This window comes from Tyto alba, unplaced genomic scaffold, assembly GCF_018691265.1.
Source record: "Tyto alba isolate M040663 unplaced genomic scaffold, T.alba_DEE_v4.0 Super-Scaffold_13, whole genome shotgun sequence".
NCBI lineage: Eukaryota > Metazoa > Chordata > Aves > Strigiformes > Tytonidae > Tyto > Tyto alba.
Window position 1 is genome coordinate 20608795 of NW_024881275.1, and position 25921 is coordinate 20634715.

The following is a 25921-nucleotide window of genomic DNA, read 5'->3' on the forward strand; positions in this document are numbered from 1 at the left end:
TACTTCCCTGCAGTTTTAGAAATTAAGCAAACAGATAATTTTCTTCAGGTGTTGAAGCTACCTATACCAGGTATAGGCTAGTTCTGTATGAAAGCTCTCAGAATAACTGGGGGTTTGTGTACAGAGTTTTTCATTTTTCAGAACTATCAATGTGTGGAACTTATTTGGGCTCTGCATAACAGTAGTTAAACAACTTTTTAAATCACCATCTGGCAAACAACTAATATGTAACATGATTTATTTCACACAATACTGTAGGAGGAAAAAGCCAATATTCAGTGCATTCAATTGATAAGGTTAATAGGGCATTTTGCAACACAACATATATAAAGCATGTATTTTAAAATAATGAGAGATGTGTCATGTGGGCATGTTTCATAAAGTATTCAACTTTGAACAAAATCCACTTGTCCAGAATTTTCATTGCTCTATTTCAGCTGCCAATGGAAATGCTTAAGTCGAGGAATGAAAACTGCATGTATAGTGAGTCTCTTCAGGAAACAGAGTTTTTTTTTTTTTTTCTCAACTTCATTTTCATTGTCTTAAACTTGTATATTCACGTATGTTGATAATTTCTGATGTAACTTCAGAATCTAAGATATATGGAGCATTTCAATACAGGTGATTTCAACACTTCCGTAACTAAAATCACCCTTCTACATACTTCGCTGTTGAAAGTCTTTATTGCCCCGAGTAGCAGTAGATACGGTCAGATCTGGTGTAAGTAATGTTTTGGAAGTCAATGAATGTGGTGTTTACATATACACACATACGAAAAAAAAAGTCTTCATAGCAAACTGATTTTCTTCCTTTAAGAGATCAGTGGGAGATGCCATGAAGTTAGAATGTTTATGAGGAAGGTGAAACTTAGAAAGATTTCATAAAGATCATAAGAAGATTAAAGATATCTTTTGTCCACAGGAAATAAAGCCAGATGAGGTTACCAGACTTGCTCTTAGGACAGAAGTTAATTTTGAAAGTATCTGCAAAAAGGTAAGGCTTGTTGATTTTTGATTTCTTTCTCCTGCTTCTGTGATTGTGAGAGTGCTCCTTTGAAAAAGGTGTATATGTGGGTGGGAGTACATGCATTTGCACAGTGTGTTCTGTATGTTATACTGCGTCTTCATTGTAGACCTTACTTAATTTTCTAAGGAAATTTATCCACTGGGACATATCTACAAGAAATTGCATAGCTGTTTAGTACAAGTGGCTTGTCATCTGGGCTGGTGGGCTAATCCTTAGTAACTGGAATAGAATACCAGGAAGCATAGCAGTGGGTTTTGAGTCTTTATAAATAGATTTGTTTTGTTTATATAGTACATGTACATGGTTCAGTTAGTGTAAATAATCTAAACTTTCAGCAACAGTTGGAAAAAGGCTCTAAATGCTTTTAAATGCAGAGAGAAGTTTCCCCATGTGAGCAAAACATGACAAAAAGTAGCCTGAAATAAAGATGGAGTTTTAATACCCATGTGGCTCATTAATTTCAATGCAGTGTTTCTCCTGAAGCCCACTGATGGGACTTTATTAAATATTAACTGTCTAACTGGTGATGTCTGTAAGAGATGAAAAGAAGACGTACAAGTGGGAAGATGCTTGTTGAAATAAGCAGCTGAGGTTGAGAGCAGACAGGATACTCTAAAAGAAGAGTAAAGAAGAGCAGAAATAAGTACTGTTTTAAGGGATGAGCTGCAGAAGTGATGCCAGAAAGCAGTTCTGAATCAAAAATACCGGTACATGAAATTGTGTATTTTCTTCCACATTATCTTAAATTCCTGTGGGTGGTCCACTGAGGGAGTTTGAAATCTGAAATGTTTATAGTCCACAGGCTAAGTTTTAATGTAGATCTGGGTCATTTCCTCCTATAATGTCATCATTAGTTTTTAATATAACTATGCTGTTGCAAAGCAGTCATGTATGATGTAATTCAGCTGTTAGCATGGTGCACAGCAGGATTTCCATGTTTCATGTGAGCAAAATCAAGTTAATAGGAAAATATTATTGGACTTTCGTATTTCTAGAGCACTGTTTGGATGGAAGCATCTTACTGCTTTTCCTTGTCTTAATGATAGAAGACAGTAAGGAAAAAGTCACATATATGCTGACATGGAGCTAAAAAGCAGCATTCCTTTAGATTTATTTGACCAAAATTTTCCAGTCTGAAGGTGAGCTAGTCAGAAACTGGTTACTATCATGTTAGAAATGGTGCGGAAGTGAAGATTCTAGATGTGTGAGGACACATAGAGAGGGATTTCATGCTTGAAGAGAGATGCTAAATTCAAACGTTAAGACTTTTTGTCACTTCCTGCAGGAGATTCTTCTGCCAAGAATTCAAATTCATCAGGCTTATGCTGGTTGCATAAAGTATAGGAGCCCCAAAATGAAATAACTGACGCTGTTGTTTTAAAGGTGTTTACAGTTGGAATTTTATTTTCTAAGAGAACAGTTTTACTACCAAGACTACAGAATGAACATTATTAATCTTACTAGGTTATTTTGTCCATTAGTTTTGATGTACTCATAGTCAAGGCTGATTGTATGCTTTCCATATTTATTTAAAATAAGCTTTCATTTAGCTGTAATCCTTGAAGACGGATAATACATGTATCTTCATGGAATTGATTTGGGTCTTAGAACTGTTATTTCTGCTACTTTATGCTGTTGGTCCTGTGTTTCAGTGGTATGGAAGTCTGTTAATCTCATACCTTGTAGTGAATAGGTGTCATGTTTCAAATCAAGTTTATGGATGGGTACTGATGCTTTTTTAAAACCTGAAAGGGTTATTAACCTCACTGCAGTAGAAGAACATGTACAGTTAATTATTACAGTACTATTGACAAGTAGTGGCTAAGCCATCATAACATTACTGGTTGCTGTTTGTTGACCATAGCACACCCTCAACTAAAGAAGGCATCCCTTATGTGCTTTAACAAAAGTTAATTTTCCAGTGTATTATTTCTTCTTTTCCCACAGTTAGTTATTAACCATACAATAAAAAAAGAAAAATCATTGATTTTCTATCCCTAGCAATATTCTGTAGGTCACATGAAATGCAGACCACACTGTTTACCTTTTCATTAACTCGAATTTCGAAATACTTGAAGGGAAACTTCCTGTGGCTGTTTTCATTTTCAGAATAGGTTTGTTTTCATTGATAAAAGGCAATCTGCTTTTAATTCACTGTGGAATGCTGAATATTAGTTTTGCATAGTGGACATGTAGTCAAGATATTTGTTTAATTCCTTCTGCCCACTGAGATTTTATGTTCCATTACTATGTTTCCCCATATATTTTTCAGAATAAGATAAGCATACTTTTCTATGTAGACAGTGTGTGCACAGATTTCAGTCTAGTACAGTAAAACTGTGCTGAGTGTTTAGCAAGTGGCAGTCTAACTTGAGTTCTCATGATTTAGCTGTCAATATTCCTATACTGATGTTTGCTAGTATACAAATCAGATTTATGATAGTTGCATAGTGAGTTAACAAGAGTCACCAGCCACGTGACACAAGACTTCTTCCTTTTCTAATTTATAATAGGCTTACCACATTACTGTAAGACAAGAAGCAGTAGGTAAACAGTTCTTTGTGCATCTCTGCTGAAATATCTTTAATCCATTTTAATATTGCTGCAGCTGGCACCATTGCTATCAACAGGTGATAAATTCTATATAAAAATTGTAATGAATGTTGCCATGCGACTTTAGGCTTTGTATTGTTGGTGCTTAGCTGGGTTTCAACAACTGTTGAAAAATGGAACCTGTATTTTCTAGGTTTTGACTACATTTTCGTGTACTTTGTATGCACAGTTCTGTACTGGCTGCAACAAATATATTTGCCAGCCATTAATAAAATTGAAAAACATGGCAGATGTGTTGGCTAATGTATTTTTTAAACTGGGATTTCCACCTGTGGTTGCATTTTGAAGTGTTCCTTATAGCATAGGTACCCAAACTGTTACAGGAGGCTTAGTTCATTAGTATTGTGCTGCAGCACACCGTTATAAATTGAAAGCTAATCTTAAAAATGCTGTTCAGTACAAACAGGAAACTGACTTGGGAACTGACAAAGGTCTTAACTGTTATCTTCAACTTATTGCTACCATAGGTTTAAGGTAACTTAGCTAGGTTAAGATAGGCAGGATAGATATGTTAATATGTATTAATATTTTTCCAGTATTAGAGAAATCATGTATCTGTGCTGTTTCTGAAGAAAAGGGGATATTGGTCCACCTGTCAACACCTCCATCATAACCGCAGTTGGTTTTATTGCCTTTGCACTAGTGCTAATTGGATACTAACTTAATGTAGCATCTCAGTTAGGTTTTTTCCCAGTTAGTCTTTGGTATACACGACATGAGAAGAAAAACAGTGTGATTTAAACACTGAGAATGACAGAATTATGCCCCAGCATAATGGAAGTCAAAATACTACTTATTTTTTCAAAATAATAAAGTCTGTGTGCTTCAAAAATTTGGTGACTTTCAGATTATTGGGGGGTGGGGGGGGGAACTGAAACTAAAACTGCAAAGAACTGTTGTGTTTTTCTTTCAGTGAAGAATAGTGTACCAGTATACATTATTGTCAGAGCTTGAATTGAGCACATACTTCTCATTTGCAGAGATACCAACAAATAAATACAGATAATAAATGCATCTTCTGACTTTCGCTTCCAGATGCAATCTTCACATAACCTCAGTAGCATAGTTTTGGGTTTTTTCCACTGAGCTCTAATCTGTGGTCCTTGGGAAGAGCATCACCTTTTCCTACTAAATCCTGTATTTTCACCCATTACTCCAATCCTATCATGTTTGAATCCTGCAGATGCTTGTCCACAAAGAGGATTCTGTACTGCAAATTTGGAGTATACAGTGATCTTCAAAGTTTGTTGGGGCCATGCCACATCACTTTGATTCTCAAGATTACCGAAAAGCTTGCCATAATTTCTAAGTGTGGTGAGAAATTTCTTCTAGAACAGAAATATAAGACATTACTAGCTCTTAGACACTTTTTTTTCTTTGCTAATGTAAGGCCTGGTAAGCTTATTTTGGATTGCTTCATGTTTAGGAACCAACTTAGTCTTGTTTGGAATTTAAAAGGAATTTGAAGGCTTTAGAAACAGGATCTCAGGCAGCTCATGCATGGCCATAGAGAGACGTGCAAGGATTTGAATGAGGAACCTGGCGCACAGTATGATTTTGGTCATTAAAAGTCTAAGCTGCTTGATAAGAACAGCTGTACTTAGCATGATTTTGGAGGGATGACATTAGTGTTGTCTAGCTTTAGGTCCAGATATTTTTCATCGGTGCCTAAAGGCTGTTATGCTGTAGTTAAAGTTCTGGAGGTTATTTCAGGTATGAGTGAATTTAATATATGTGGTTCTTTACCTATATGGTTCAAATTAATTTGGGATTGAGGAACCAGCTAAAATACTAACAGTAATAAGAAAATGTTTTCCTTGATTTATCAAATGAGACTTCTACTGTTTCACATGTAAGAAGATCTTGTGTCACCTCCCAGACACCTCCATGAATTCACTGCATCTCAGGTGCAGGACTAAGGAAATCCTTGGGCAAGAAGGACATGAAAAAAAAAGGTAGAAAGCTATTTCTTCCCAGGACAGACAGGAACAAAAAGGATGAAGGTACAGGACTGATTATGTATTAGCTTTATGTCTTTCAAAAGACTGTTTAAAACACGTTATCAAAATAGCATTTCTCAGATTCATATCCCCCTTTTTAAACTATGCAAGTGATAGCCTGAGACTAAGCAGTTTATCAGTCCACAACCTCTATCTCATCAAAAAGAGCAAGGATAGGGTAGTCACAGTGCTTGTGTTGTTTTATGTTGTTCTTTGTAGATTTACACTGAAAATGTGTTTCACAGCAACAATCTGTGAGAGGCAATTTATAAAAGGCTACTAACTTTGAGGCGTTAATTAACAGTCAATAAGTAATTACTTGGAGCATCAGGTTCCTTGACGTGTATCAGTAGATGTTAATCTTTGGTTACAAGACACTAACACATACAAGACATAGTTGCACAACCAATAAATGCATAACATTTATTCTAATGAATACATTTACTTATTAAGGAAATTTTAAACTTGATACTGCTAGTACTTTTTAATTGTGACAGGGAAGCATAGGAAGATGTAATTTCTGAATTGAGTAGAAATTTTGATTAAATACATCTGAATCAGAGTAGAAACAGTCATATCTGTATTCTCTAACTTTGAAATATATAAAGGTTCCTATTTTAGCTGATAATCCTAAATGTAGACTTGTGATCTTTGCCTTTATTTTAAAAATGTACTTTCTAGTGGGAAATACATAAAAACAAAACCTCTGGATTCTCTGTGGATTTAATGTGAGGAAATGTACCAAATCATAAAAGGGGCCTGATGCAAAGTCTCTTGCAGTTTAATTGAAGACGTTCGGTTAACTTCAAAGGCTTTGGATCAAGCACAGAATAGCTGCTGTCTTTCGTTTGGGCTTTAGGCGATTTTTCCACAGCCTCCTCCCTTCTTACTCTTCTGCCCCTCCCCTTCCCCCCCAAGCGCCCCTGAAGAATTCTACTCACTACAAAAACATTCTGATTAGGATAGATGTTATTACTGATATAAAACTTCTGTTTCTGTTGTTAGTGCCTTTAATAGCAGCATAACTAGATAATTACTTATGTGGATTTTTAACATTTTTTGCTTATGAAAATCTTTCGTGTGCAATCCATAAACCATAGGGAGAGGACTACTGTATGAATCAGTCTTTTGTGTAATACTGATGTGATAGTACATCAGCTTTGTATAATATCATTATCATCAGTTCTTTGCACTTTGCTGTTTTGTGGTTTGATTTTGGCAGTGTCGGGGCTGGTGTTTTTGAGGGACCCATGAAAAACCTAATTCTCTTTTTTTTTTAATCTAAATTCTGGTTGTTACGTTCTTCTTAAATTAGAAATTGTGTATAGACAGTCAGAGTGTAACTGTAAGAAGAATATGTGATAATTTAATAGCTTAATGGTCAACTATGTGGACTCTGTTAACCGTCTCCACCTCACTCCTCCTCTTCCCCCGCCTTCTTTCTAAGTGTCACTTATTGGAAATATTGTTATCAATTTTACTTACTTTTGCTTCAGAGTGAATTTATTGCCTTGTACATACAAAGATGTTTCCATTCTCCAGCAATGTGTTTATGCTGCAAATAGTAAAATAATAATACTCCATTTATTTTCCTACATGTTAAAATGTTATGTTCCTTTCTTATTTCAGGAAATAAAGGTATTTGCATATGAGATACCAGATATACTTTATGTAATAGTTTTATCTGTCAACATCTTACGTTTTTGGAAATTTATTGCATTGATTTAGTAGCACAATTTCCTGTAACACAGTCTAAAATAATTGGCTTGATGCTGGGAATCAGTGTTGCAGAGTTGAATTCTTTGTCCTGAGTATTTTGACTCTGTTTGAATGGAAGTTACAGTGAATGTATGAAACCACTGTTTCCTGAGAATTTTCCATGTCAAACACCAGATGTTAATGTTAAACAGGAATGTCTGTGGTCTTAATAAGACTACTGATGAAGTGAAGAATTTTGCATTCAGTGATGAATATCACATTCAGGCGTAAATACTTTCTCTGTGTGACTGATTGTTTTTTGTTTTCTTTTCCTCAAGGTTCCTCATCTTCCAGATTTGACCGCTTGAACTACAAGCTGTTTAGCATCTCTTTTATATATACTCCTCTGTATTTTAAAGCCTAGAATCCATTGCTATGGCAGCAACTGAAGTTTTATGTCTCTATAAAACTAAGTCTGTCAGTCTGACAAATCTTTCTCCACTCTTCTCCCACTTCTTCACACAATTGTCCACCTGTCTGCTAGCCCAGCCTGTATCAATCCCTTCCTGTGTTTCCAGTGGGAGAGATCAGACTCCTGTTTATGCTATGTTTTGTCTATTGCTCTCTCACCTTTGGTTAGCCGTTCCCTCCCCACCACCACTCTTTCTCTTACATTCTCTGGACCAATTTGTATATCTCTTCTTCATTAACCCCTTTGCATTTGAACTAGGCTGCCACACATGTGCCTCAGTAGAGTCACCATTTGAGAGCAAGGAGATAGACTAGACCAAACTGACCATCATCTTCAACAGCAGAGTGGCAGTTGCAGTGATCTCAGTTTAATTACAGTTTGGATTTTGTCCATTCCGGAAGGAATGGGTTTTAAGTTCAGTATTGAAATAAACTGCGAGCAACTTTGGCAGTTTTTCACAGGAATACCATGTTTATCTGACACAAAAGGCTGTCTCCTGTAAACTTTTAAATTACTAGTCCAGGGATTTTTTTTCTACCACTCATTTGTGTTCCCATGAAGCTGTATTACTTAATTTTGTTGCCTAGCTGAACTGATCGTTCAAGATTAAGAAAGTGTATCCCTGTCTTTAGACAAGGCTCAATCTCAAAAATGATGTGATTACTTTTGATTTGAATATGTTCATTTCACTTACTGTGTTAGAACAGAATGTGGGCAGGCATATTGTTGTCAGTAAAGCTCAGAGGGACTAGATTCACATTTTTGTAAGCAATATTTGGCTTGGATTATCTAGGCAATTCAGACATGATAAACACACTTGCAAAAGCATAAATGGATAAAAAGGTGGGTGGGGAAGAGCAGTGTTTTTAAGCCCAGATATGCCTGTGGTAGTGATGTTGTGATGCATGGTGCTTCACATGCACATGGCTGTAAATTTTCAGTCCCAGAAAGATTTGTATCACAGCACTCATGAACAACAAGCAACTCTCAACTTCTATTCCTGTTTTAAATGAGTATTTAAGTGATGTGTATTAATATCTTACTGTGTATGAGCTGAAATGGAAACAATAGAGGAAAATGTTAGAAATAATCTTAGTTTTATGCTTTCCGTGAAGAAAACTTGGAAAAAAATGTAGCATAACAAGAGGTTCTCAAGGTATGGTGGTTGGTTTTGGTTTTTGTTGGTGGGTTTTGTTGTTGTTTTGTTGGGTTTGGTGGTTGTTTTTTTTAAGAAAGGAAGGCTAAGTTACTGATCTCCAGGATCTCCTTAGTATCCATCTCCAGAATATTGTTCAGACTTGCATACAATGCCTAAGAGGCAGGCAGAGATCTAGAATCTCAATGCATGGATGAGAGTATGGTATAGAAAGGAAAGATTTAGGTGTTTGGGGTACCTTTGGGGTAGTTGAGTTGCATCACGATCAAAGTTGTTCTAGGATGCTGGCACTGAAGATTTTAAAGACCATAAAGGAATACTTAAAAGCAGGAGGAAGATGATATGCATGGAGAATCATCTGATTCACAATGGCATGACCAACATGGGCCATGTGGCTACTTTTCAGGATATCTCTTAAAGGCCAAGGAGGAAGCCACTTAATCCAATAAATAACAAAGGTAGATCAAACTGCCTACAGTCCCAGTTGATTGGCACTTCCACTACTAAACTACAGAGAAAGGCTATAAATTATGAATGTTTCCATACCAGTCCTTGAACTGAAAAAGATAATGAGGGGAAACTAGACTATCTGACATAAAATATCATCACAGATATAGTAAATATCCTCTTCCTGCCATGTCTGCAAGATAATTAATGGAAGGTATCATGTTTACAGGGATAATTGGGTAGGATATATGCATGAGAGTGGTGCTCTGTTGTAAAGCACTGTATTTCAAGTCTAAGCACATATGTGTTACAAGAAAAGAGAAACACTAAGAAGCTTTTTGAATGGAAGTTTCAGCTGTCATAAAAGTTTGATACTATTAATGTGCGACAGCTTCCAGTCAGAATGATGATTGTGAACAGAAAATTCTAAATGAGATTAGAGAAGCTACAAATTTAGGACAGATACTAACAGTGAGTTTTCAGTTACCATTAATTCATTTTGGTACTAAAGAGAGACTCTTCGAATTGCGTCCTTTATGTATCCATAGAGAAAGTAATCTGTTTATAAAGTTGATCCACATGAAGGGACACGAGAGGGATATGATCAAACAAACAAAAAAGCAGAACGTATTCCCTGTCTTGCCATCTCTCTGTCTTCTAATCCTCTGTGTATTGGTACCCATTGAGCAATTTCAAACAAGGTTACTGGAGATGGTTTTAAAAACATTAATATCCAACAGGGTTTTTTTGTGTGAGAAACAAAGATCCACTGAGGGAGAGGTGGCCATAGTTCATTACCTCTTGATCTTGTTTTGAGAAACACCACAGAGTTGGCACAGAAGATAAGTGCAAGGATACAAAAATTTAGAAGGATGCAAAGATAAACTGGAACATACATGGATTGGAATCTTTCAGTGTTTTGGTTGCTTAGAGAACTTAAGGTGTTAAGATGTCTTTAATGTTATATAAGCAATTGTAATCACTTATGTTAGACTCACACATTACTAACTGGAAAAGCTCTTTATGTATGTTTTGCAGTGTGGCTCAGAATTGCATTACAAAATCAGAGAAAATTAAATCTGACATTCCTGATATTTCTAAAAATTAAAAACAGCTGCTACTATCTTTTGCTCTTTTTATTTTTATAAGTGAAACTCTATCAGTTTTTCATTACATATAATATAAAAATAAAGTACAAAAACATTCCAATTTCTTCCCCCCTTTCCTATCCAAATCAATGTTTAAAGTGCTGCAACTCAAAATTAAGAAACTGATATTTATAAAAATAAAATTTTAAAAATTTACAGAATTAGGAGGGCTTTTTAAGCTCAATATGAAGCCCATCAGTTTGTTAACACTGGAAAATTAGATGAAAAGTGCTGGAGGCACTATTGCTTGAACTCTTCAAAACTTAACTGTAGAAGGATCTCATCTATGGGATGTGTTTGAATGTAGCTGCTAAGATTGGCTACATTAAAAAGTTACAGCTTGGTAAAATGAGAGAATAATTTTATAGCATATTGATCCTCTATGTCAAGATTACTAAGCAAGGTGAAGTATGGGAAATGTGAGGTAACTAGTCACTTAGTGAAAGTATAACAGCATTAAATTCAAAGGGTAATGGTCTAGTTTTTCTTGGGTTTGGAATACAAATAACTGCAATACAATTGTAATGGTAGAGTGATTACACATGAGGAAAATCCTACATGCCAGAGTTCAGTAATAATAATGTTAACAGCCTAGAAGATGCCCAAGAGCCTCTAAGTATAAAGGTGACTGTTCTGTGTGCCATATGATGAAATACCTGCTATAAAATGTGAACATCCAGGATTCCTATTTATTTTTACATCCATCATCTGCTGATACGCTCAAGTAATATCAGGGCTTCCATATATATCTGACATGTGTTTATCATTAGAGTAAGTTTCAAATGCACATACTCCCTCGATAGACTTAATGATGGAAAGTCTACATTTTGGTGCCAAAGAACTGGTATGTTTATCTCAGATGTTTTAATAGTTTTTCAGTGAACAGAATTTGTATTTCCATTGTCTTTTTCAGAAAGTGGCTGAAAAACATATAGATTAAAAGAAATCTGTTTTCAGTTGTGGACGAAAATTGCAATGTGGTATGCCAAGAAATTCTGTCTTGTTTTGAATAGCATATTATAACATGGCCTAGCCCTCGCTAGTGTGTGCAGAATTCATGAAGTCTTTAAGTTGTCTGTGCCTCCAAATCCCTGGATCTCGTATTGAGTTCCTTCAGTAGTGCTCTGAACATAAATACATCTCTCCTGAGAGTTTTATCAGAAGACATTGACCTGACAATGCTTTAGTTACATATGGGTGTGTTCCCTGGTGGTAATGCTTGTAAGTGTGAAAGTCTGAGCAAGACAGGGTTTGTTGTCAGGGATAAATCTTTAACCTTTATGTGATAAATTACCTGAGATATACCTGATTAAATTGGAGCTTGTTTTTCAAATGTTAGCTAGTTTTGAAGCTTTGCATCTGTTTTAAATTTGAGTATCTGCACTATGACTACTTTCTCTGTTATAAGCTGTCTTTCATATGTGGTTATACATATGGTGCTGTATCAGGCTGCATCTAACAAGTGATAATTTGAGGTTTGAGCGTCTGTTTTACAATGAAATACTGTAAGGATATCTCAGGATTACATCTCTGAAAGTTTGGTACAGAGTTTTGTTACCAAATTGACTTCATATGGAAATTGGTGGATATCTCAATTCTCAGGTTTGTCCAAGGCAGAATACTGTTAAATTCTTAGTCCATTAAATACTTTTAATAATGTGGAACTCATCTCTGTATCTCACCATCTGCTTCCACTCAGTCTTTGGACATGCCTGTGATGCACAGCTGGATCTTGGGAGCTCAGATGCATTCAGGTTGTAGTGAGCTCGGACAATTCTGTTTCCTGCTTAGCTTGCAGCACTGCCTGTGTTGTTGGTCTACTTTGCATTTCTGCTCTCTTTTCTATAACAAATAAGTAATCAATTTTTAACGTTTTGTTTTCCCAAATAGTGTTTGTTTCAAATTTCATCTTGAAGTTGGTCAGCTTAACTCCCTGTTTGGAGGTAATAACCAAATGCCTATTTGGGAGTCTCCAGACCCTCATTCTAGGTGGCCAGTTACAAGCAAACAATCTGTCAACTTCACTTTTCTACAAAAGTCAGTTGTGGTTTCAGATCTGATATATAGAGGTTGTCAAACTAATTTATATATGACCTTTCTTTCAAATTTCATTTTGTTCTCTGAAGAAGTCTATGTGAATTTTGTGGCAAAGACCTTTCTCGTAGTATTGTTCACAGCTACTGCCTGTTACTTGAGATGTATTTTGTTTCTATTCCCCCTAAAGTATGTTTTTTGCTTCAGGGTTTCAATTTCATCATGTTTTGCTTTCCAGTTTACCTTCTCAATATGATTGTCTTTGCCTGATTTAGGCTGGAGGAGGGGTTAATTGGTTTCTTTATGGGGTTTTGTTTGTTTTCTCAGTGGCATCTAATTTACTGTGCTGTGTGCCAAATTTTTTTATTTAGCTTAACAAGACACATTTATAGTGATATAGTACCTCACCTGTTTAGATGTCAAATATATCACTATAAATGTGTAGCTTTTTTACTGTTACATTTTATGTATTTGGTTTTACATTGCTGTAAGTCAGAACTGTACATTCTTTATGCTGCTTAACTGTACTAAATGTTCAAATTATGTAATACTTTGACATTACAGGTATTTCTTAATACTTTTTTTAGAATCTAATGTGGAGAGTACTTTGTTCACAACTACTTTCCACTGGGAATTTGTCTACATCATAGACACATTTGTTGATAGCATAAGGTAATGTTTAGCCCACTTCTAGGTTTTCTTAAAGGCCAGCAGAGGTTTCAGTGTTTGTTATCACAGTGAGTTAGACCACCACAACTGCGGGGGGTAGTTGGCATGGTGCTCACTTTATGTCCTCTTTCATAACCTTAAGAAGTTTGCATTTTTTTCTTAAAAAATGTGTACGTTGTTTGTGTGGGATTGCAAACTGAGAGAATTATGGACACATATTCTTACTAGCCCTCGAAGAAGTGAGGAAGAGTTAGCAGCATTTGAGTTTTCCCACAGTCTTGTTTCAGCTTACACCTAGAGTTGACTGTTCGCCATGAGGACATAATTAAGAATCCCTGCTTGCTTTATTCAGGATTTTTTTGCTCTGACTTTTTTTTTTAATTGAAACAGTCATAGGAATTATTTTATGCATAAAGAAAAGAATAAAAATATTAGGAGAAGATTAAGTACATAATTTGTACTTGGGCAGGTCTGGGGTTTATGCCAAGCTCTGCTGTAGATCAATCACTTCGGTAGTTTGGGATGAAACACTCCGTTTCTCTTTGACCATTTCCCAATCTGAAGAATAAACATTTACCTCATACTTGTATGGTTGGCTAAATTAGTTGTGACAGGTTAATTCAGAGGAACACTATTGGCTCTTTTATATTCCAATTAAATATGGTCTTCTAACACTTGTAAAGTGCTAGGCTTCTTAAAGGGCCTTTAAATTTTTTCAGATGCTTGGATAGTAAGTAAATTATATCATGCATGCAGCAAAGAACAGCAAGAAATCTATTTTTGTTTGAATTTACGACCTATTTTGAAATTCTTATTTTAAAAGAAAAGTAGACAATGATAGAAATAAGTTTATACTTCATTTTCCTTTTTAATAAAAGGCAAGCCAAACTGGATGTAGCAGCGAAGGTAGATATAAACAAACAAACTGTGAGGAGAAGAATAGCTTTGGTCCAGACATGCAAATGAAGTTAGGGTGCTGTAAGGACCTTGATAGTATTTAGAAGAATCCCAGTGTTGTGATTTGAGTTTGGTCAGCAGCCAACCACCCTGCAGCTGCTCACCCACCCTCCGCCCCCACCCCCCACCTGGAAATGGGGGAGGGAATTGGAGAGGTAAAAGGAGACTCAAGGTTGAGATAGAAACAGTTTAATAATTGTAATAAAATAAAACAGCAACAGTATAAAAGGGCAATGGACAATGCAAATAGCTCACCACCCACTGATCAATACTCAGCCCTTTCCCAGTTAGTGATCCCAAAATACCAAGATCCCACAATCGCAATCCCGGAAGCGAGAGAGCCCCTTCCCGACCCCCCCTCCTCTATACAGTGAGCATGACGTTCCATGGTATGGAATATTTCACTGGCCAGTTTGGGTCAGGTGCTGTGGCCGTGCTCCCTCCCTGCTCCCTGTGCCCTTGCGCACGGGCAGAACATGGGGAGTCGGAGAGTCCTTGAAATCTCAGTGGCAGCTGAAAACATCAGTGTGCTATCTTCTCATACCAAACCCAATGCTTTATAAGAAATTGTTCAGGTTTTTTTTCTGTTGTTCTATTACAATGCATTATCCTGCTGAGGTTTTTTGCAAAGGCTTTAGATCTGTTAGGACATACATTTTAGCTTCAGCTGGAAAATTTTCATCAGTCTATTTTAAAAACTATATGTAGTCCAATTAAAAAAAAAAAAAAAAAAGGTTGAAACTTGCATGAGTTCCTGAAATCTGTATAGAAGTAATTGCAATAAGTACTTCTCACCTGTCTTGCTATTGAGCTTGTACAGCTACCTCTTTGTAATATCTGTACCGTCATTTTGGTGTTACATGGAAAATGGAGAAAGCTTGAGTAAAAACTGAGTAAATATTGCTTATAAATTTGTTAGGAGAACCACCCTCTTTTAAATGCTTGCCAAATCCAGTAGAGACCTGTGTACTGAATTCCTTAGTTGATCCATCAAGGTGAGTGTATTGGATTTGCCTGGCAAGGTTTTGATAATGGGAGAGCTACAGGGGTGGTATCTGTAAGAAGCTGCTTGAAGCTTCCCCCATGTCTGATGGAGCTAATGTCAGCCAGCTCCAAGACAGACCCACCACTGGCCAAGGCCGAGCCCATCAGCAGTGGTGGTAGTGCCTCTGTGATAACATATTTAAGAAGGGGGAAAAACACTGCATGGCAACAGCAATTGCAGTCAGGAGAGTGGAGTGAGAATATGTGAGAAGCAACTCTGCAGACCCAAGGCCAGTGAAGCAGGAGGAGAGGAGGTGCTCCAGGTGCCAGAGCAGAGATTCCCGGGCAGCCCGTGGTGCAGCCCACGGTGAGGCAGGCTGTGCCCTGCACCCACGGAGGTCCATGGGGGAGCAGATCTCCACCTGCAGCCCAGGGAGGACCCCACGCTGGAGCAGGTGGCTGCACCCTTAGGAGGCTGTGACCCTACGGGAAGCCTGCATGCGAGCAGGATCCTGGCAGGGCCCGTGGACCCGTGGAGAGAGGAGCCCACACTGCAGCAGGTTTGCTGGCAGGACTTGTGACCCCGTGGGGGACCCACGCTGGAGCAGCCTGTTCCTGAAGGACTGCACCCCGTGGAAGGGAACCATGCTGGAGCAGTTCTTGAAGAACTGCAGCCTGTGGGAAGAACTCAAGTTGGAGAAATTCATGGAGGACTGTCTGCTGTGGATGGGACCCCATGCTGGAGCAGGGGAAGAGTGTGAGGAGTCCTGCCCCTGAGGAGGAAGGAGTGACAATGTGCCCCTGTCTGGCTGAGGGTGGGGAGTGATAGGATGGCTTTGGTGAGCACATGGTGTCCAGCCAGGGTCAACACACTACAGTCAACGAACAATTCCATGCTGTCGGGAGCTGAGACAGCAATGCTGCCACAAGTGATACTAATAACCAATTGCCTCTCATACCAAAATCTTCACCATGTCTGACGGCCACAAATCACATACTGTATGTCTTACAGACATAAAGTAAGAGGGACAACTAGCAGCATTTCACAGTCAGAGAGTAACTTTTCTCAAGGGTCTTATTCTAAAGCAGTATGAGGTCATGGGATGGACTTGGGTGGCAGCCATGATCTGGCACCTTCAGCTACCCTGTGACTCCACATTACCTACATCTGCTATTATGAAAGACAGCTGTAACTAGTTAGAGCTCTGGGAAGAACGTGTGGATTAACAGGTTTTCTGGTTTGTTTGTTTTTTGTTTTTTTGTTTTTTTTTTTTTCAGTAGACAGCTCTTCCCCTATGCTGCTACAAAGAGTATTGCAATGACATCTTGTTCTGACACAGAATTGGAGATTATTTTTTTTTTATGCTTACCCTGGTTAGCATTATTTCTGCCTTTTTTTTTTGCTTAAAATAAGGCTGTTGTTACACTCGACATTCAAAAGTACTTCTAGGTAGTTTAGAAACTTGAGTATGAAATGCTTCAAGGTTACTTTTTGTGTCATGGCTTTTGCCATGTACTGCATACTTGTCAGTGGTGTTTCTGTCTTCATTTGAATGTCATTATTTTAAATAACTGAGAGATGATCTAAAGTGGCAGATGTAGGGCCACCAAGCATTGCGAGTTTGGTAGCAATGTCCTTTGAACCAGTTGAAATTCTAGTAGTAGTCTTTGTAGTAGTATACTCTTCTAGTAGCAGTCTTGTTTTTGGCAAGACCTGTAACAAGGCAGTCCCCTTTTGTACAAAAGTAAATTGAAGAGCAGAAATATGACCTTTTTCTTTTATATTATTGATCATAATTATAGCACAGAGAGTACAAACAGAAGTAGACTTGAACAGGAAGAGTAATCAGAATGAAGTGATGGTCTGAAATCTCCATTTCATTTTCCCAAATTAATCCCAGGTTTCTGCCCTTTAATTCTTCCTGAAGCTCTACTGTCTCAACCATGCTAACAAGGTATCACTTTCACCTCCTGCAATCCCATCTGCCACAAGGCCCTGAGACACCTAGTTTCTCCTTCCGTTTAATACCTGCATTGTATAGAGCAGGTACTACCCACAGAACTTTGCCTGAGTGTTGTTTTTTTGTTTTTTTGTTTTTTTAACCCAATGCTGCCAGCTCTCTGAGCCATTCCTTATGTCTAACCTCTATTCCAGCACCTCAAAACTTGCATTGTGAAGCTGTTTTTATTTTAGCAAGCTTGTAATGTCCATTCTCTTCCCAATCATTGCCAAATTGTACAAACTTTGTCTCTCTTATGTGGGGCATACATGTGTGTTTGCACATGTGTAGGTTATAAACTGCTGCTTTATTATGCTATAACTGGCAAGTTGTGTTTTGAGGTTTGTGCATCTTTGTGCACATCTACAATTCAGGATGAAGAATGATTGTTTATGCAGTTGGAATTTCTTTTAATTTTAAGAAATTTGAAAATATTGAGATCAGTTAATTCAGTTGAATGTCCACATGGGGTTTAATAAAATATATCAGTGTTGATAGATAGACATCTTTAATACGATATACAGAAATAATGCTTCACTTACCAAGAGAGAAAGTTTGAGGAGACTCTGACTTTCACGTGGTTCTGTATGTAGTTTACAGCTTCTCACTGAACACTGTGACTATACACTGCTAAGTTGCTTTGTTCACTTTTCGGCGCCTCAGTTGCATACTGAATGAAGGAAAGTGTTCCAGTGGGAAAGTACTAGGATGTTCTTGAATGAAAAAATTAATAGTGCAAAATAATACAAGAAGCAGCAGAAACATGTGAGAATAAATGTGTACAATTCCAGTATCTGCATAATTAAACATACTGGGGGCCCGCAGAGGGGGAGAGGGTGTTCTTACTGTTTTAAATATAGTTGATGTTTTTCTGTTAAGTTTTCTTTTCTGCCAAGGTTTTATATACTGGAAAATACTTCAGGAAAAATAAATTGAGCATTGGATGTGCCAAAAAAAAACCAGAAAAACGGGAAATTTTTAAGAATGTGAATGTCATATTGTATGTTTGTTGGCTGCTACCTATCAGTGTGAGTAGTGTTTGTGAAGTATTTTTCTATAAGGAAAAAATGTGGTTATTCCATATGGATTGGCATGTATATGCTTACACCCTTTCTATAAATATTTGAATTAAAGGACACCAGATGTTGCACAGAAGCTGCTGCTGCTTTCTGAACTTCATGGTATATTCTTTCAAAACCCACAGGAAGTAGCTGAGGGGAAAAGTGTATTAATTAAGTTCAGAAATAGATTTTCCAGCTATAGAAAAATCTCCAAAGAAAATAGCGTTTGATCTTCAGAAATGTGAGCTTGCTCTCCCAGGAATCTGGTGGCAGCATGCAGCACTGTCACATGGGGATCAAAATTCAGATTTCAAGTTCCCAGAGCTAGGCTAGCCTGAAAATAAGCCAGTCTGTGGCCCTTGGAAATGGACCCATCTTTTGACCCGTCTCTTCTGGCCAGTATTTGTAGTTTTGTAGACAGACTACAGAGAAAATATTTTTCCAGTTTTTTTGACCTGAACAAATAACATTATAATAGCAGAGACTTGAGGAGAAAAGAAAGTACTAGAATTCCCAGATGCTCTGCACTTCAAACATAAAATATGACCAGACATACTCAGAGTGTATTTTGTAAGCTCTAGAACTACAGAAAAGAAATACAAATGGGATTTGCCTTACATTGATTGAGGAGCAAGATTTACATTTTGCAAACCAATCAAATGTTTCTGTATTTAGAAGTAGTGGCTCTGCTGCAGCTGCATTGTTGTCTTCTGCTCTGTTTCCTTCAGACCAAATCACTGAAAGTGACTCTTTTGCACTAGTAGTTGGCATGAAGCATCCATCTGTCTTTATGCAATTAATACATAACTGTTTATACCAAGTGGCATAATTCTGGAAGAAAATGTACATACAAACAAGTAAGATTCCGCACTGCGCGCTCTTATGTCAAGGAAAGCAGATACTTTAAACATGCATTGCTGGTGTATTAGGTAGTGCTTGTGTTGTGGTTTGTCCCCAGCCAGCGACTGAGCACCCAGCAGCTGCTGGCATCCTGCAGTATGGGGATAGCATCAGAAGAGCAAAAGTGAGAAAAACTGGTGGCTTGACATAAAGACAGTTCAATAAGTGAAGCAAAGCTTCACTTTTGTGTGCAAGCGAAGGAAAGTAAGGAATTTATTCACTACTTCCCATCAGTGGGCAGATGTTTAGCCACATCCTGGAATGCAGGGCTTCATTTCACATAACAGTTACTTGGGAAGACAAATGCCATAACCACAAGCATCCCCCCCTGCTTCCTTTTCCTTTCTTTGAGCTTTTATTGCTGAGCGTGACTTGACACAGAATGGAATATTCTTTTGGTCAGTTTGGATCAGCTGTCCCAGGTGTGTTTCCTTCCCAGCCTTTTGCAGTGCCACCCCCTGTCTGCTTGTTGGGAGGGCAGAGCGAGGAACAGAAGCCTTGATGCTGTGTAAGCAGTGCTCAGCAATAGATAAAACACTGGTGTATTACCAACTCTAAAATGTTGAGTCGTGAACCCAAAGCACAGCACTGTCTTGGCTGCTATGAAGAAAGTTAACTGCATCCCAGGGCAGAGCCAGTACCATCTCCACCCCTTATTCCTTACATTTACATACCTGTGATTTGAGCTACATCTGTTGTAGTGGTCACTCAGGACAGGAGAGGCAGTGTGTAGTCTTGAGTTGTTGGGCACCAAAACCAGCTCAGGTTGGGTCACAGGGCACTTGCCTGGTTCTTTATGAGGCATATCATCTGTTGGTTCAGGTGGTTTTTGGTGTAGTACTTTCTGTAGCCTATAGATCAGATCACAGGTAGCAACAATTTAAACATATATCCATTACACTACCACTAGGAGGAGGGGAGGAGGGTGTGTCTTTTCTCCTCTTTCCCAATGAATTCCACAGCAGACTTTAAGAAATCCTCCTGCTAAATTTGTGTTTTACAAGCCTGTTGCACCTCCTTTTCCTCCCTTCAAAAACAATACAAAGATGTCTTTGGAAAAGTCTTAGATACCTCTCATTTTGTTCTTCAAGCAGAGTGATGACAAGAACCTGAAAATGAGACAGTTTTTACTGTGTGTCATACCTATTATTTCTAATATATAAAAGAGGAAGTCAGAAATAGAACCAATTCCTACTCTTCTCCCTTTTCTTCAAATTAAAGTGTAAAGATGATATTTGTTCTTTGAATCAGTGTACAGAGTTCCAGTATTCTACCACAACAAATTCAAGGTTGTTTGTCGTTAAGATCAGGTTAGACCTTGCCTCTCAACCACATTTAATGTATATTTCTTTAATACCTGCTGTGACATTTTGCCTACTTTTATGGCATCCATACTGCACTTCTTGCAAGCTGCTGTATTTCTTCATGCAGAATGCATTCTACCAATATGACATTCTTTATCCAAGGGGTTCATGAATTTGCTTTGCACATGTGAAAAATAGTGAATGTAAAATCAGCATGTCAGCTCTGAAAGATGTGTCTGGTATGCTTTAAAAAGAAAAATCATGTTATCCCTATTTAGTACCTGAAAAATAGCAGATTTACATGTGTGTTACATTTTTGTCATTATTTGGGCAGTCAGATTTTCCTTCATCTAGAAGGACAGTAATATAGGAAAAATAAGAAATATTCAAGTACAGCAGTGTCATAAGCTTTTCCTTTTGTTCCATTAATAGTCCAGAATCACATTAGTATGCATTGTAGCATAACTGATACAGACCTGTGTAAGTATTCACTGTTCTCTTGACTTCATGCTTTTGAATTTATTTTCTATAGCCAAATTGCACAGCAGCTGAGCGAGCCACTGCAAGACTTGCAACACACCCCAACTTGAAACCCAAATTTGCTGAACTTAAAGGTATGAAATGTTGTGTTGTTTATGACTTCAGCAGCTTACTGGTGTGGTACCTTGGTCCTGTCTATTCCTGACATGAACAACCAATATAAAAAGAAATGTAAAAAAAAGAAAGGAAAAAAAAAAAAAAAAATCTGCTGTAATTACCTTAACTGGCTGCAGTGAACCAAATGTCACTAGCTCGTAGGCATTCATAGTTTTTGAAATGGGCTTATACGTGGCAGTATGCTATATGACATTTAAGATACAGGGTGTAGGACAAACAGGGTTCACAGTGGGAACTAGAAAAATTGAATGGATATGATGGAGTATCTCTAAATTAAATAGGACTGAACTGTCAGTGAAAACGGTAACATGCAGATACAAATGTAAAAGGAGCATTACAACTGGTTTTCCAAAGACAGCTAAAAGGTTTTGCAAATGACTCCCTTAAACTTCACTGGAAACTGTCCCTAGAATCCTTATGGAATCTTTCCTGGTTCTTTAGACTATCACCTCTTCTCTTTAAACTCAAATTTTCCATCTAAAATTGATGTTAAAAAGAGTCAAGTCCTAGTAATATGTCACTGATTTTTTTGTTAATAACAGAGCATGTCAAATACTCATTTAATTACGTCTGAGCAATTTACTGTTTGTTTGCAGATTTTACACACAAAGTAATGCCCTAAATTAACATGATTATCAGCTGCAGATTATTTGCTGAAAGAGAAATTAACAGTTAAACCCAAGTTTTACAGTGTATTCAGTTGGTAATAATTTCAGGTTCTTTTCCTCACTTTCCTTAATGCTGTACTCTAAGGTATTTCTTGCCCCATGTGTTCAGTAAATGATTGATAAGGACATTCAAAATATGCTTACCCAATACAATGTATTTAACTTGCAAAAATGTTTTAATGTATTAAAATAACTCATGTTAACTCATGTGTAGCTGCAACAAAAGCTTTTTCTTCTGCCTCTTGAATAGCTGCTGTAAAAGCTTTTAAGGATGCAAGAAAGGACCCTGACAAATCCAGTCCTTCGAAAAAGGCTAAGTCAGGAGAACAGTCTAAATCAGTGCAACGTTTAAATAAAAATTTGGATGACCAAGCTCTTAAACTTGCTCAAAAAAAGCAAGGATGTGAACACAAAACAAAAATGATTATGGAAATAGAAACTGACACAGTGGCTGAAGAACTTAATGAGGCTGAATCTGAGCAGAAAACTGCAGAAATGGGCAGGGCATATGCTCCAGAAGAATCTTCATCTCAGGCATTAGAAATGCACACAGTCACTCAGAATAAAACAAGAAAGAAACTTGGCTGCCAAAAAAGGAAAGAAAATGTGAACGTGAACAAAGTAAATGCAATAAAAGAGAAAAATAATGATGTTAGTAATCAGAAACATCCTAATGAAGAGGAGTACTTTGATGATAGTACTGAAGAGAGGTTTTATAACCAGTCATCGGATTCTGATAGTGACAGCAACGATGATTTCTTCATTGGCAAAGTAAAAAGAAAGAAAAAGATAGCAGCAGTTACTGACCCTTCTTCAGCAAAAGAAAAGGATAGACTACAGAAAAACATAGTGAAGAAAGAAAAGAACACAGCGCTTGGGACAGCGCAAGAGTTGATCGTGGAAGAAGGAAAGCCATGTGCAAAAGCAAGCAAGCTAGAATCAGTGTTCTGCAGTTCTTTGTCTGCCTCTAATCAGAAATCTCAAAACAGAAGGTAAACCTTTTCCACCTGTTACGTTCTCCATTCCCTCCCTCCTTCTCAGTAATGGAAATTGTTGTGATTTTTAGTATCCCTTACCAAACAAGGAGAATTTCAGCCAGTTACAGCTTAGAACATTTTCACATAAACAACTCTGCAGTTTTCTTGTGCTTTCTTGACACTTATTTTTCATACTCACCTTAGCACTGACATATGCATAGGATTCCTAACTAGACCTGCGTCAAAATTAAATCACTACTGAATACATCTGGTTTTACTTCTTTATTAACAAACAGGGAAGGATTTTGCACATTATGCTTAAAACGTCATTGCACCAGTGTTTTGATGATGACAGTTCTTTATTCATAGGTGTTTGTCATCTTACAGTTTTTTTGAAAAATCCTAAATTCTCTTTTTATTTTTAGAAATACTAAAGAACAAACTCTCAAAAATGGAAGAACAGGTACGTATGACTTAATCTGGTAAAGTTATAAGAGGGAAATGTCTTGAGATTTTGTTGCCTCTGCAGTCTGGTCATGATAGGTTGTTTTTTCTTTAATTTCAATTTTGTGGCACATACTTTAACATTTGTTGTTAAAATGCTCAAAATGTTGAGCTTTCATTTAATCTGTGGATATTGTTTGCTATTTCCTATTTTTTACTCTTAGAAATATTTAAAGTAGGGTTTACACAGGGGAGTACTTTTCTGTCTGTCTTCATGTTGAGCAATTTAGTGTTACCTGTGCACAGGCGAAGGTGTCAGATTATGGTATTTAACAAGTAGTTTACCTCATGAGTAATTCCTTCAATAGCTCCTTCAGTATTTTTATCAAGTTATACTATATGGTTCCATTTTGAATTTCATTGGATCAAGGATATAATTTCAGTCATATTGAGATACATTGTGTAGTATCTCATTGATTTATTATGAAGAAAAAAGTTGAGATTGTGCTGAATATTTGTCTACACAAATGTTGAATGTGGTCAGTAATAATAAATCATAACAATCTGCAGTCTATAAGTGAGTATTTACTGGGCTGCAAGGTGAGAAAATTTTGCCATGAATGTGTTCCCCGTGGGTCATTAATAAATTATTTAAAATACCTGCAATCCCAAGGTAGTTTTAGCACATTTTTATGAAGGTTTACAATGTAGTTAATGATTTATTTTGACTTCTTGCACAGCTCTTCTTAAAAAGGAACCACAACTCAGGAAGCAACCATTTGCAAAAGCTGCAGGTACTAAGTGTGACAATAAGAAATCATTTCTGGAGCAACCTCTTCATCCGTCATGGGAAGCAAGCAAGAGACGTCGGGAACAAATGTCTCAAATTACAGCATTCCAAGGGAAAAAGATTAAATTTGATGACTAGACTATCTGTAAGTTGCGATTTTAACAAAAGATTCTTTCAGGTTTGCATCCCATAGTATTTTCTTACAAAGTTACAACTGCTGTTTGAACATTTTTGTTATACTGTCCTTATCTTTTGCAACCTATAAAATAGCAACTGCTAGAACTTACTTATCATCTATTAATAATGAAGATTGCGTCATTTATTCAGTGTGCTGTCTGTTGATTAATGTATGGTCATATAGTGTTGGTTCATAAGTCCCATTACATGGTGCCACCATTTATGAAATACACCCTAATATGAATGAATGTTTTTCAGGAACATTGTTTGTGCTCTGTAGAAATAGTACAGATTCTTTGGAGCTTTTTTGTATGTAAAAATGTACTTTATATCAGGACTTGGATGTCAGAAAATAGGGGAAAATACAAAATATTGAGGTGGTAATCCTAGGACTGTATTATCAAATACATCTCAACTGAGAAAAAGTAAGAGATTCTTAAACCTGAGCGGACTCCACAAATTCATGAATGTATCCAGTAGCTGGAAAAGCCAATCAGTAGTATGCATGATGTGAAAATTTCTGGAGAGCAATAAAATATTGGCCTGTTAAATTGTGATCTCTGTCCTTTGATTATATTGCAGATTTGAAGAACTGAAAGAGTGTCTTTAATACTGTTGTCCCGGAGGAAATATCTGGGTGCTCCAACATGACTGACTTACACTTTCTGAAAGAATGCTGAAAAACTGAAAAAGCCTGATTGTATTTTTCTTCAGGGGCATTTCCCACTTCTTAACTGAAAGAAGTTCTGAACTTGTAATGAATCTTTGAAAGTTTATTTAAATATAGTTATGTTTCCTAATCTTGTGTCTTTCATATGACTGCAGTGGGCATAAGATAATACACTATACAATTCATGTATCATTTTGTAGTGCCTAAGAATAGCCCTGCATCACACCAGAGGTGCATCTAAACTTGTATCTTCAACTGTAGTCAAAAAGGGATGCTTTAAGCACAGAGAGGGAGCAGACAGTGATACATCATCCAACTTCCAGCTCATCAAGCTTCCAGTTTTATAGCTCGGGCACATCTTGTGATATTGCAGCTTATTGTGTTTAATAATCCTCAATGGATTTCTTTTGTGCAGATTTGTCTGCTCTTAAATCCATGTAAGCTTGTGGAATCTGTAATACCTTAAGGTATAGAAGTTCTTCCTATATATTACACTTTTACGAAAAACAATCTTTTTCTATGTCTTGGCAAATAGGGCCAGCGGCCTCCTGGGCTGCATTAGAAAGAGTGTTGCCATCAGGGTGAAGGAGGTGATCCTTGCCCTGTACTCAGCACTGGTGAGGCCACATTTGAAGTGCTGGATCCAGTTCTGGGCTCCCCAGCACACGAGGGACAAGGACAGACGTATGAGTCCAGCAAAGGGTGACTAAGACTATTCAGGGCTTCAAGTATATGACATAGGAGTAGAGCCTGAGAGCTGGGACTGTTCAGAAGAATAGAAGGCTTGGGAGGATCTTGTCAATGTGTATAAATATGGGGATGGGGGGGACAGGGAGAGGGGATGGGGGGGTAATCAAGTGTAAAGAAGATTGAACGAAACAAGAAAAATCTTTTTCACTGTGAGGGTGACAGAGCACTGACACAAGTGCCCAGAAAAATTGTGAAGTTTCCATCCTTGGAGATACTCAGAACCTGACTGGACATAGTCCTGGGTAGCCATCTCTAGGTGACCCTGCTTGGACAGTGAGTTTGAACTAAATGATATCTGGAAGTCTCTTCATATGTCATC

At 37.4% G+C, this 25921-nt stretch overlaps 1 protein-coding gene across 2 annotated transcripts in view; it reads left to right on the forward strand.

The window, feature by feature from the left end:
- SRFBP1 (serum response factor binding protein 1) overlaps window positions 1-24982 on the forward strand; it is an 81470-nt gene extending 56488 nt beyond the window's left edge. The window contains exons 4-9 of one of the 2 annotated variants that reach the window (XM_042787937.1): window positions 922-993; window positions 21002-21083; window positions 22045-22786; window positions 23197-23234; window positions 23956-24150; window positions 24765-24982. In XM_042787937.1, coding sequence (XP_042643871.1) covers window positions 922-993; window positions 21002-21083; window positions 22045-22786; window positions 23197-23234; window positions 23956-24143 — 1122 coding nt within the window. In that variant the 3' untranslated portion in view covers window positions 24144-24150; window positions 24765-24982. Of the gene's footprint in view, window positions 1-921; window positions 994-21001; window positions 21084-22044; window positions 22787-23196; window positions 23235-23955; window positions 24734-24764 lie in introns of those variants that run through there. The other variant, XM_042787936.1, reaches the window with a different exon arrangement.
- The last annotated feature ends 939 nt before the right edge of the window (window positions 24983-25921 follow it).